At 39.8% G+C, this 13,688-nt stretch overlaps 1 protein-coding gene across 1 annotated transcript in view; it reads right to left on the bottom strand.

Moving 5' to 3' along the window:
* Positions 1-13,688, bottom strand: part of LOC134226002 (PHD and RING finger domain-containing protein 1-like) — a 34,248-nt gene that overhangs the window by 14,361 nt on the left and 6,199 nt on the right. The window contains exons 4-5 of the mRNA XM_062706511.1: positions 12,516-12,586; positions 12,309-12,437 (exon numbers count right to left, since the gene is read on the bottom strand). Coding sequence (XP_062562495.1) covers positions 12,309-12,437; positions 12,516-12,586 — 200 coding nt within the window. The remainder of the gene's footprint in view (positions 1-12,308; positions 12,438-12,515; positions 12,587-13,688) is intronic.

The following is a 13,688-nucleotide window of genomic DNA, read 5'->3' as shown; positions in this document are numbered from 1 at the left end:
GGATTCTGGGAGCCCGTTCTGCTGTACGCAAGGTGACACGGTGTTTCCGGCTCAACCCTCCGTGCGCCAGTCAATTCATGGGGGATCTTCCCGTCGCAAGGTGCGACCAGGCTTCTTCATTCATGAAGGTTGGAGTTGACTTGTTGGCGGGTCCCATTCTCATTAAACAAAGAGGAAAAAAGATGGCTCCTGTAAAGGGTTACGTGAGTGTTTTTGTTTGCATAGTCACCAAGGGCATTCATTTGGAGGTAGTAGAAGACCTTTCTACAGATGCGTTCATCGCCGCCCTGCAGCGATTCGTCTCTTGTCGTGGTGTCCCTGAGCAGATATTTTCCGACAATGGGACAAATTTCATCGGTGCTCGCAACGAGCTGAACGAGCTTTATCGGCTTTTCAAGCAGCAAGCCACGGAACTCAAGACCATCCTTAAGAAGAAATGTCAGTCAAGCCTCCTAACGATGTCCGAGTTTTCGACTCTGCTTTGCCTGATCGAGGCTCAACTCAACTCTCGGCCGTTGTACGCTCCATCTGAAGATCCTTCGGAATTTGAGCCGCTAACTCCGGGGCATTTTGTAATCGATCATCCTTTGGCTGCCACCCCGGAGCCAAGTTATGAAAGAATTCCAGAAAATCGTCTTTCCAGATGGCAGTATGTCCAGCGCCTGCGTCGAGAATTCTGGAAGCGCTGGTCCGATGAATATCAAGGAGCAAGGAGCGCACATATGTTACATATAAAAAGCTTGAAGTGAATTCGATAACAAGATAATGTAATTAGTGTAAATATATTGTTTTAAACTAAGCAAAGGACTTCTTTTATCCGGTATCCGAACTTCGTGGTTAAGAGAGTTCCGTCGGTCCGCCTATGCCGAGTTTTTTAAATACAGTCCATTCTCGTACAGCTTATTAAGAAAATTGATAGTTCATTGGCGAGATAGTTCACAAGGGAGAAAAATATTTAAAAAAAAACCTGAGTTCAACTTAGATACTTATACTAATGTTATCACAAATATGCTTATGGGAAAATATCCAGTATTAATGGATTAGCAGACGTTTCACACGACGTTCTAAATCTTGCTGAAACTTTCTTATTCATTGTTTCCACTTATTTATTTATTGTTTTCACTTCCGCTATTTGGTAGAGTGTAGACCTCCACCATCAGTAGGAAACCAGGGACTAAGATTTAGCATCGTCTTCAAAAGCATATTTTGTTTCACTTGTAATCATCTAAGATGCGATATAGAGCACATTGTTGCCACACCGCGCAACCATAAGGGTTCTTTCACAAATTACGTAACGCTGAAGGGGAAGGGAGGGGGTCAAGCCGAGCGTTACGGCCCATACAAAAAAATTAAACCTTCCATACAAAAAGTGTTACGGGGGGGGGGGTAGGTGGAGGTCCAAGATCACCAAATTTAGCGTTACGTAATTTTAGAAAGACCCTAAGTGAGAACAGGTCTGAACACATATTTGTAGAGATGAAGCTTGTTGGATGACAGAAGGGACGCTCTTCGGTGGATCAACGAGTAAAGTGAGCGTGATAAACCGTTGATTTTTTCAATGAATCGCCAGCTTTGAGCGTGCTTACAGCGGCACACTAGGAGTTAACTTTCTGAAATCAGTATGGCGAAAGGCATCTAAGGTTCGATTTCTCAAAATTAAGCACTTTCATCAAAAAAATATTTGGTAGGCATGGTAGCGGACACTTTCCTACATAATCGGTACCAAATAGTTTTTCATGAAAAGTTTCTTATTTTGAGAAAACCCGCGTTAGATAGGCTGACCATACGTACCGTATTTAACGGGACAGTCCCGTTTTTTAGACCTTATTGTGCTGTCCCGTCGTAATCTAAAAAATCCTCAATTTGTCCCGTTTTTTCATTGATTCTTCCAAAGAACTCCAAAATATTAATCAACAAATTCGATATTTTAGGTAGGAATCTAAAATCAAGTACATAGAAAGACACCATTTTCTTAGAGCGATTTGCAGCCCTCGGCTGGCTCATTTCTCAACAAAGAAAGTGGACGAAACCCATAAAAAGGTATATGAGATGTTTTGTTATTAGATTTGCTTTTAAAAGAATGCTATTTATGCCGTTTTGCATTTTTCATTGATCGACTTCTCTTAACGTTTTGAACAAGTAATGGCAATGGGTGCTTCTCAGTTTCATTTCAATGATTTGTTTCTGCTTATTCCGGAGGCATTAAAATTTGGCCAATTTCATCAGTGGAATTGAACGGAATTAGGAACAAGGTAGGCAAGTATTTCCTGGAAATCAGGTCACGCCTCAACGTCAATGAAATGAAGCGCAGAGACAGAAACTCTTAGTTTCAGATCAAGTGCGTTTTGGATTATGCTTTTTGAATCTTCCGAAGTAGGTAATACCATTTTTTCTTCAAATCTGCTTTATCGCATATTTTACAATCATTTGATTCCTTTCGAAACATTAGGAATCATTCAATATCTTTCTGAATAATTCTGAATATTTCGAAATCATCCACTGTTAAAAAAACGATAGCATGAAAAAATAAATTATAATTGAGCTGAACAAAAATTTAGTTTAAGGCAGTTTTAAACCGAGGGAAAATTTGGTCGGATCAAAGGCTAGATTTAAGGTCACATATCAGGAGCTTGTCTGCATATGTCACTCCCATATGTGTGGACGGGATTTATGGGATACCGTTATGAAAAATTTTGGGCCCTCCTTAGCCGTGCGCTAAAACGCGTGGCTACAAAGCAAGACCATGCTGAGGGTTGCTGGGTTCGATTCCCGATTCCCGAATTGTCTCGACTTCCCTGGGCATAAAAGTATCATCGTGTTAGCCTCATGATATACGAATGCAAAAATGGTAACTTGGCTTAGAAACCTCGCAGTTAATAACTGTGGAAGTGCTTAATGAACACTAAGCTGCGAGGCGGCTCTGTCCCAGTGTGGGGATGTAATGCCAATAAGAAGAAGAAGAAGAATAATTTATGAAAAATTAGATATTCGGCCCGATTTTAAATACACTCCGGCGGAAATCACCGAGAGTCCACTTTTTTGGGAGCACATGGAAACAAAATCAATGGACAAGATTCGCGAGGTGTGGGCAACTTTTAGCGTAATTCAAATCAATTTCGATCAAAAAGGACTGTGAATTGATTAAATTTGACATTTATTCTCTTGCGCCAACCATATTTCAACCATATGAAAATATATGGAAATAATTAAAACTACATTTAATTAATTATCTTTTCTTGTTGAGATTCTTGGTATTAAGATAAGAGATAAGACATAAAAAATGGATCTGGCACGGGAAATCAATAATCCCACCCTATTGCTCTTTTCGCATTTGTATTTTGACATTTTTCCTTAAAACTATTTTTCTTAGCCTTTAGGAAAGGTACTTTGACTATTGTTTGTTATTTTCAATTGTTCAGAATTGGAAAAAAAATGATATTGGTCAATAATAATATCCCTTAATGAATATCTAAGAGTATGTCAAAATAGAATTTCAAAACTACACTTTTTTAAATATTGAAAGATGCGTAATTTTTTGTTCCTTAGTGTTCATGCCCGCGTTCTTTCAAAGAGTGAAATATTTGTAGCTTAGTATTTTTCCATGTTTAACTTTTAATACATGGAATGTTTTGGTACTAAATGATTCACTTTAAAATATTTTTAATTTCTTGCATTGCGTTCAAAAGAAATTTCTTTTTCTATCCCAACCCTACAGTGACTATAATAACAGTGTCGTCAAGTGTCAGAATTGGAACAGAATCGTCTGTCATTTCCATACAAATGCGCGTTCCAAACGAGCAGGAGACCTGTCAAACGTAACACATGACGTTACTCCCCATGTTAAATTCTGTTTACGGAATCAGAGAAGTAAAAAATTGAAATGAAATGTCTTCAACAGTACCAGCCTGAAAGGAACAAAAAACAAAAAGACAATTTGTTAGATTTCCACAAACTAATCGGAGCTGTCACTTACTTTCGGAAAAATAGTCTGCTCCAGAGTGTATGTAATCAAGAGTGGCGACACTGTCAGAATTGGAACAGAATTCATCTGTCATTCCCATACAAAATCGTGTTCCAAGCGAGCAGGAGACGTGTCAAATGCGGCACATGTCGCCACTCTTAATTACATACACTCTGGTCTGCTCGATTATTCCGCACGTAAAAAGTGACATCAGTTGTCAATATTTGGTAATATTGAACAAAATTCCGTGACCACTCTACTTTTAAGTAGATACTGGCCTTTACACGGAAAATAAAAATTAAGCCCATAAATTTTGAAATTTCCACAGCTCTTGAATTTTATTACAAGGTTTTTCGACATGTCCCGTTTAGCAAGCGCGTTTGTCCCGTTTTTTCACCGAAATGATCTGGTCAGCCTAGCGTTAGATGACTTTCGCCATACAAATTTCTGGCGGTTAACTCTTGTTGGCTATTCTGCGCATATACTATAGCGCCTGGATGTGACAGCGGCGGGTAGAAAATCAGCCACTGCCAATAATTCATTGTTCGATTGATGTGCTTGTCAAAAAGTAGTTTTCTGTCCAGAGTAAGTCCAAGGTAATTTACTTCTTCATTCCAAGGGACGTTGTTCCCATTGATGACCATTTCATCTGAAGGAAAGTATCTCGGCGAGCGCTTTCGACTGAAGAAAATAGCTTGGGTTTTAGAAGCATTGGTTTTGATTCGCCACTTCTGCTGAATTTCTTGGAGTTTATCCTGAGCATGCTGAAGTTTACAGGTGATGGTTTGGGGATCTTCGTTGGTTGAAAGGTAAGCAGTATCGTCGCCAAAAAAGGCATAGGTGACTCCGTCTATCATTAGCACGTCACTGGTGAATATATTGTAGAGTGTGGGGCTCAGCACAGAACCCTGAGGAACGTCGCATGGTATTTTCATTTTGTGAGACTCCGACTTGCAGCCATTGACAGACACGGCGAAAGTTCTATCCAGAAGGAAAGATTTCACTAGCTGCACTATGTATAGAGGGCAGTTGGCTTTGAGTAGTTTGGAAATTATCGCTTCTTGCCAAACAGAATCGCACGCCTTTTCCACGTCCAGCAAAATCATGCCAGTAGATTTTTGAACCCTTGTTTCACAAGTTTTGTAATACGAGCGCTGATGGTTTGTTGAGTGGGCAGTCTTGAATCCGAATTGTTCATTGGGGATCACAGGGTTGACTTCTAGATGACGTTCCAAGCGTTCCAAAAGACTAATCAAGCGGTAGTTTGTAGGAAGAGTTACGTCTTTGTTGGGTTTTGGGATAGCTATTACTTTTCCGTGTTTTTATTTGTCGGGAAAATTGACGATTAAAGGTTGCATAAAGAAGAAGTCGAAGGATGATATTTGAAAAATATTGCACGAGGAAGCATACGGGAAGTTTTCTAAAACTCTTCTCAAAAATTCTAGGAGCAATTTAATTAAAAACGGTTAGCAGTACGGGGTTGGACTTTACTTCTACTGCATAATAAACGCAATTTTTCGATTTCAAATTTTATTTTATGATATCATACTTGATACACAGTATAAGGAAAGTCCAACCCCGTACTGCTTTCCGTTTTTAATTAAATCGTTTCTAGAATTTTTGAGAAGAGTTTTAAAAAAATTTCCGTATGCTTCCCCGTGCAATATTTTTCTAATATCATCCTTCGACTTCTTCTTCTTCATGCAACCTTCAATCGCCAATAGCTTGATGCACGCATTGAAAAGTTTCGTTAGGTAGACCAGTCCTTTACGAGGTGCCTTTTCAGCATGACGTTCCGAATTCCATCCTGTCCTGGTGCTTTCCTTCCTTTCAATCGATGTATGATTTTCTTGACTTCGCTGGGTTTTGTGTATGTAGCAGGGTCGATGTTGATGGTATTATTGTTTACGAGGTCTTCCATCGATTACTAACCAGTTGATTGTTGTGTGCTCATGCAAAACTTTCCGACAGAGCATTTGCTTTTTCTGTGTCGGTAACAACCAGTCGATTATCGTTACGAAGAGGGGGTTGGTATTTGATTTTTTTTTCGTAGATTTTTGCTAATTTTCCAGAACTTAGAACTGCCGTTTGTTAAATTGTAGATACGGGTTCCAAAGATTTTGAATTTGTGTGCCGCACAATCGTTTCGAATCCGGATATCAAGATTGTCTACGATTCTTTTCAGTAATCGATCTTTTGAACGACAAAACTGTCTTCGTCGCAAATTCCTTAATCGGATAATAAGTTTCGTTTGATCAGTGAGCTGGTATTTGCGAGGAGTAACGATTTTGACAGGAACTGCATCGTTTTCGGCGGCATTTAATGCAGAATCGACGCGAAATTATTATTATTCGCGAAATAGTACTCTACCCGCCTTGTTCATTCGATTACACTTCCAATAACTATGTCTGGAATTAAGGTCTCATTTGGTTTTGGTTTTATTTAAGGCCTACATCAACAGACTACATGTCCTAATGATGGTAATAAAAAAAATATATAAGTATACATATCGTCAAAAACTTAAACAAAAAATGGACACAAACACTAAAACAGCTATCTATTGCGATGTGAAAAATTCTTTGAACCTTCGACGCAGCGTCTGACGAGGCAGGTTGAAGTCGAATATTGTAGAAACCCTGTTGAATATACGCTGTAATCCTTCAATACTACCGTTCATACTGTAGTTAGTCCGACGAAATGGCATTCTTAACATAGCGTTATTGCGAAGTGTTCTCGGCTGTACGTTAATATTAATCTGTTCCAAAATGTCACTACAATCTATCCGGCCTTGCAAAACGTCTGCAACAAGTACAGCTCGAGCGGTGTTACGGCGTTCTCTTAGCGGCTCCAGATCGATAAGCCGACAGCGGCTTTCATAACTTGGCAGGCGTAATGGATCTCTCCACGGTAGTCTACGCCAGTGGTCCCCAGCATGCTTACTAGTGAGGGCCGCACTGCAATTTTGAGCTAATGAAGCGGGCCGCAGTACATATGCAATAAATTTGTTGCAATTTATTTGTTTTTATTTCAAATTGAATTTCAGTACAACATGATTTTTTATAAGTAAAATAAAATTTAAACAGAATATTTCATTCCTGTAAATATGTTTCGAATAACACACTTGAAAGAACATTTTATTCTGCAGATTGTATCGCGCCGTAGCTGACCATACAGTTTCTGCTCTTTCAGACTTGATAAGAGAAAATTCTTTTGCGACACCTTCGGTTCAGTTAGCAGAAAATATTCTTAGCTATTTTTTCCTAATGATCACAGGACCTTATGTATTGATTTTTAAGGATATTTTGTTCACTATAACTTGTCGCGTGAGTAACGAAGATCAAAATAAAAACTCCCCCTTAAAAATCAAATTTACCATCAAAAATAGATAATTGCCAATTAAGAAACCAGGGCATAAGAATAAATAAACATATAATTTCCACAAATAATGCAAAAATTCCACAAACACAAAAAAAGCAAAAATTACAATTATAAACAAAGAATTTTCCATAAAAAAATCAAAATGTACCACGGAAAAAATATAAAATTTCCATAAATAAATCAATATTAAATAAACAATTACAAAATTTTCCATTTTCCTGCCAATAGCGACAGCATGTTTCAAAAGTATTTTTCGAAGCCAGGCGATCATACCAGCAGTGTTGAATGGAAATCGAATAAATCTGCATTCCGAGTCTTGCTTTCATGCTTTTATATTAATTGAGTTTTTTGAAACCATTTCCTATAACAATATCGGAGATTGGAAAAAATCTAGATTTAGTTCAATATTATCCGTAGTTTTTAAAGTACGTTGGCGTGACAAGTGATAGTCAGCATATTTTCTGGAGTTAATAATCCAGCAATTTTCCAGTTGAATTTTGCCGAAACCTTACTTATTTTCAAGAGTAAAAGCATTTTTCTTACGGAGCAGTGTATGGCAATATTATTCTTACAAGAAATTCAACACTACGCTCGTTTAAATCCGCGAAGAAAATTTACTATTTTTATAGCCCAGGGCAATAACAACGAAGTATGTTTGTTGTCGGGCTTGACTTGCATAATATTGATGTAGTGATCAATTTAATTAATCATGATGATAACACGATATATCAACAATGGTGGAATTTAGACAGAATACCCGAATGCAACGAAAAAATTGGCACAATGGAAAGCTTCTCAATGGGTCACATGTAGTGTATTCTCTGAAATCCTTCGCGGGCCACAGGAAAAGGCTTGGAGGGCCGCATGCGGCCCGCGGGCCGCACTTTGAGGATCACTGGTCTACGCAAAGCAAATCGTAGGAAGCGTCGTTGCACGGACTCAATTCGTTCGGCACCGTTCGTATAATTTGGATTCCAAACGGCGGAGCAATACTCCAGTATCGACCGCACCAGTGAGCAATACAAAGACTTTAGACAGTAAATGTCAGAAAATTCTTTACCCATCCGAAAGATGAAGCCCAGGGTTTTGGAAGCCTTACCTACAACGTATGAGATATGCATTTTGTATGTCAGCTAGGAATCCAAAATTACGCCCAAGTCTTTGACATGACTCAGACGTTCTATGCTGGTATTCAAAAGCGTGTAGTCGAATCTAACGGGATTTTTCATCCGAGAAAAAGTGATCATCGAGCATTTTGCTGGATTGACTATCATACGGTTGACGTTGCACCAAATGGCAAAGGATTCTAACTGACGTTGAAGGAAATAGCTATCGTCGATGGATTGGATTTGCAAGAACATTTTCAGGTCATCAGCATACGATAGGCGGGTAACTTCGAGTACAAAATTCACGTCATTGAAATATAGTAGGAAGACTAACGGACCCAAATGACTTCCTTGGGGTATTCCCGATGTAGCCAGGGTAGAAATATTTCACAGTCAATGCAGTGAAAAACATGGATCTCAGTATAATCTGCAGTCGCCTTCATCGCCGCCGTGGTGAGTGCGACTGGGTGCAGCCGAAAAATCATTTCCAACACCGACCATTCAATTTCGCATTCAGCCACTCACAAGTCGCTCTAACAGGCTGATCAGTTCGCGCCTTAACGTATGACTGTGAGTGGCCCATTTAAACGCGTGGTGATTTTTTTTCAATTTGCTGGGTGAATGTGTACATTTTGCTGTGGTAAATTTTATCTTCGCGGCGCAGTGGGTGATGTGAGTTCTGTTGTTACTGTCTGCCTCTCCGGTAGTGTGAGGTTGATTTCAAAGCAGGAAGAAAATAGAAAAAAAGGATATAAAAAAACATCACCTTCATCCAGTGCTGCCGAATATTTACAACCCTGGATGTAGCCACGAAGGAATCAGATCTGCAGTCGCCGATAGCAACCGTTAGTTGGCGGCCGGATAGATATGATCGGAACCATTCCAATAGAGTGCCATTTACTCCTAACTTGTCTAATTTGGCGATAGCGATGCAGTTGTTTAACTTATCAAAAGCAGCCTACAGATCTGTGTAGATGACATCTGTTTGAGCTCTTTTCGTCATGCTGTTCGTGATGAAAGATGTAAGGCACAATAAATTAGTACTAGTGGAGCGACCGGCTATGAATCCATGCTGAGTTTCAGACAAATACTGCTTGCTGTGGCAGTGGCGTAGCCAGAAAATTGGTCTGGGGGGGGTTTTCCGAACCTTTTTTTTTTTGAAAAATAAAATTTCTACTGAAAATTTTGTCTCTGGGGGGGGTTTTACGCCCAAAACCACCCCCCTGGCTACGCCACTGTGCTGTGGGAAAGCAGAGGATCCATCACAGCGAGTTCGAACAGTTTTGATATTGCACTCAGCGAAGTTATTCCTCGATAATTGTCCACGTCACGTTTGTTCCCTTACTTGTGCACAGGAAACGTTTGTGCAATCTTCCAACATGAAGGAAAGATGCCACTGGATAAGGAAAGCCGAAACAGGAGGAGCGACGGATACTGCAAACTGGAAATGTGTCTTTTCAGGAAATTGGATGAAATACCATCGGGACCAGGTTTGATCGATGACTTTAGTTTTGATGCAGCAGAGGAGATCATTTCTTCGCTGATGTCGATAACACCTAGTACATGGTCATATAGGGGAACATTGTCTGCTGCGTGATGTACTTCGTTGTCGGTAAGCTGTTCATCGGTAAAAACGTCAGCAAACTTTAGCGAAAACAGTCTGCAGATCTCCTGCAGTGATGATACAGTTTCGCCCTGAAATGTCATAGAGGAATGTAGGCCAGATTCCCCGCGTTGCTTGTTGACATGATGTCAAAACAGTTTAGGATGCGTTTTGAGATTGGTTTGGATCTTACTTTGATATCGGGAATAGCATATACGACTGACCCGTTTATAGGCGTTGTTGAGTCTGACGTAGTGATCCTTTAAGGGAAACGTGCGGTATTTAGTGTATTTCTTTAAGGCGGCTTGTTTTAAGCAGTTGGCAGTTTTAAGTTCTCTTAATTCCCGAGTGTACCAGGACGGATGAGAGCTATTCTTGTGTATTTTTTTGGGAACATGTCGGTCAATAACGTATGCCAAGATATGCGAGAAAGTCGACGCAGCATTTTCGGCATTATCGGCAAGTATAGCGTCCCAAGGCATACCAGATAGTACGTCGACAATGCTTTGATGATCGGTATCTTTGATCGGGAGGATTGATCGTCGGGAGTTGAGCGTAAAGGTATGCTGCAATCCTTCGTGCGATGTAACTCGCCGCACTTCACACACCTGGCTTGCATATTGCAGTTCCGCATGCCGTGGCCAAACTGTTGGCATCGGAAGCACTGGACGATTTTTCAAATCTTCTTAGAAAAATAACGCCAGCTAACAATGACGTTGAAAAGGTCCTTCTGTGTTTGTAACTCCTGTAGTATCGCGCCCTTGCAAAAATTGAGAAGATACAAAGCGGAATCACCTTTCTTCGGCGAGTGCAGCATTTTCACCTTCACCGGAAAAATGTTTGCACTGTAGTTCTTCTTGTACATCCTTCAGGTCGAATGTCGGTAGACCAGCTAGAACTATTCTTATCGGGATCTCATCGCTAGTGCTGTGTGTGAAAAACTTCACATACTTTGATTTGAGATCAGGAACAACAGTGTCGAACTTTGCCTCCTCGTTAATGTGCAGTCGGATTCCATCCTTGATGATCTCCTGCGAGTATTTTTTTTTACCTACTTCTAGTGCGGACATAAGCTTGTTAATGTCAATCACGGTCGAATTCTGCACAAATATTGTTGGGCAGTGAATCCGTGCAGTGAGTTGTGGTGTTGCACCCGTTTCGTGCGAACTAGTGGGAACATTGCCAACATCCATCAGTGAGTCGTATGTGTTTATAGTTGGCACATTGGAAACTGCTACCAGAGTATTATTGATACTACTACAACCGGCCATGGGTTGGGATGCAAATTGATGTCTGCTATTTGTCGGATCCGGGTGCTGCACAGTGCAATCGCCCATTGAGTTGCTACGGCGTCTTTGCTGAGCATTTGCAGCTAGCAGGTTTCGCTCGATCGTATCATTGATCGCTGGTTGAGTTGAGGTTATGCGAACCTTGCTTTTGTCATAATTTCTGCGGATCATTATGGTATGTGGTCCATTGGTACTACTTTCCGAACTTGCGACGTTACACGAACCGACCGTGGTACGTTTACCCAGAATTCACGGTTTTTAGAATTATACCTACTAGCCTTGTTGATGTTTGGACGTGAACTGAAACGCATAATTATTATTACAGGTTTTTTAAACAAAGTCCCTCTGAAAAATCCCAGAAACGATACGTACCTCTAATTTTGACGATTCATATAACAATGGGATCCGACTATCCGACATTGTGAACAGCATCCTGGCAAGATTTTTTCGTCCCGGTTAGAACCACATGCTTCCAGTCTAGCTTGTTTAGGATTTCAAATTCTTTCTAAAGTTCCGATTTATCCACTATTTTTACATCATTTCACTTAAAGGTTTATTTTCTCAGATTTTCTGCAGCTTGCCGCTGAAGTTGTGAATTTGCCCGATCCATCTGGCCTACATACCTAGTAGGACTCAAAAAACGCAGTCACCAAAATTTACAAAAAAAATCAATGACGGTCAAGTTAAGAGCAATGTTACAATGTTAAAATTATCGTTATGTTTATTAGAAACTTTTGTTCCAAAGACGGTTTATCTAATGTTTAAATACTGACAATGAGGTATACATGTTTTTATCAAACCCCAAATAAATCAAGATTGGTTCGTCGCTCAACATTGAATGAGGCATAAATTTAACAAAATATAGTCAACAAAAAAAAAAACAATATAATGTAACTAAGAATTTTAGAGGATAAAAATTCAACAATGTCAACATATATCAACGAAGTTAAAATTTAATTATCAGTGCTCACCTTCGGAACGGACTTTTTCATGATGTCCTTGTACTCGTCCTTGTTGATGCGCTTTTTGTTGAAGTGTGGTTTCAGGAAGTGCTTGACCTCTTCAATGATCCGCTCCTGACGTTGCAATTTTTGTATCAACTGAAAGTATTTACGTCACAAGATTAGGTATATTAAAAATGCAAAATGTACATTTTTTTCTCATTTTGATTATGGTACCTTTTCTTTGATCTGGAGATCAACTGCAGAGTTTGGCATTTCATCGAGCATCTCCATCGTCACTCGTTGCGCTATAAAATCGAGAAGTTTACAAATTATTTTTTTCTAGTCAAGTTAATGATCGTATGGCAATCGGGTGAGATTTCGTCATCGCTATCACCGGCAATCTGCACAAATCGAGTTTCAAACATAGTAATTAAATACCACTCCGGGTTAGTTTTTCAACAAATTGTCACCTATATGGATTCGCTTTATGCATTATACACTTTGTACTCTGTATTTCGTCTTTGACTTTCTTGATAAGATACCAATTTGGTTTCATCGTTGCTGTTCATATTAATGCTGAAGTTGTGGAGTGCATTATCTTAATTTGCAATGGCTTCAGTTAAGATAGCTCAAATCAATCTCAAATCAAATCAATCAATCAAATCAATCATCATCAAAAAGAACAGCAACGATTAATCTTTGTAGACTTATGCCAAATGGCAAATCCCAAGTGGCTTTGGTGCAGGAACCCTATTTTCGCAAGGGTAGCTTCTACCTAGGTAACCTAGTGAACCCGGTTTTTGCTGCGCTTCAGTAAAGAAATGGCAAACTCTCGATCAATGCCGCGTGCATGTGTGCTTGTTAACAATGCTATTGTTGCTACACTTATCTCTGAACTAACAACCAGAGATGTATGTGCGGTCACAATTGATGCAACTGGCGGAACCCCCGTCAGGAAATACGTCTATTGTTCGGTTTATTTACCACATGATGAACCATCCCCTACGGATGCTTTCAAACGAGTTGTCATATATTGCACTTCAAAAGGCCTCCCGCTAATTGTCGGCAGTGATGCTAATGCTCATCACATCAGCTGGGGTAGTTCGGATATTAATCTGAGAGGCTCCAGCTTGATGGAATACTTAAGTAGTACCGAACTTAGTTTACTTAACATACGCAATCGCCCAATCTTTATGGTATATAATAGAGCAGAGGTGTTAGACATAACCATTTGCTCTAATAGAATCAGTCACGAGTTGACGAATTGGCATGTGTCAGATGAGGAATCGATATCTGACCATCGCTACATCTACTTTGATCATTTGAATGTTACTTCGCAGACCTTGCGTTTTAGAAATCCTCGTTCAACAAACTGGGATCTTTACACAGAGTTGCTCGCTACCAAAT

The sequence above is a fragment of the Armigeres subalbatus genome, chromosome 1, assembly GCF_024139115.2.
Source record: "Armigeres subalbatus isolate Guangzhou_Male chromosome 1, GZ_Asu_2, whole genome shotgun sequence".
Lineage (NCBI taxonomy): Eukaryota > Metazoa > Arthropoda > Insecta > Diptera > Culicidae > Armigeres > Armigeres subalbatus.
This window is presented reverse-complemented; position numbering and strand designations above follow the sequence as displayed.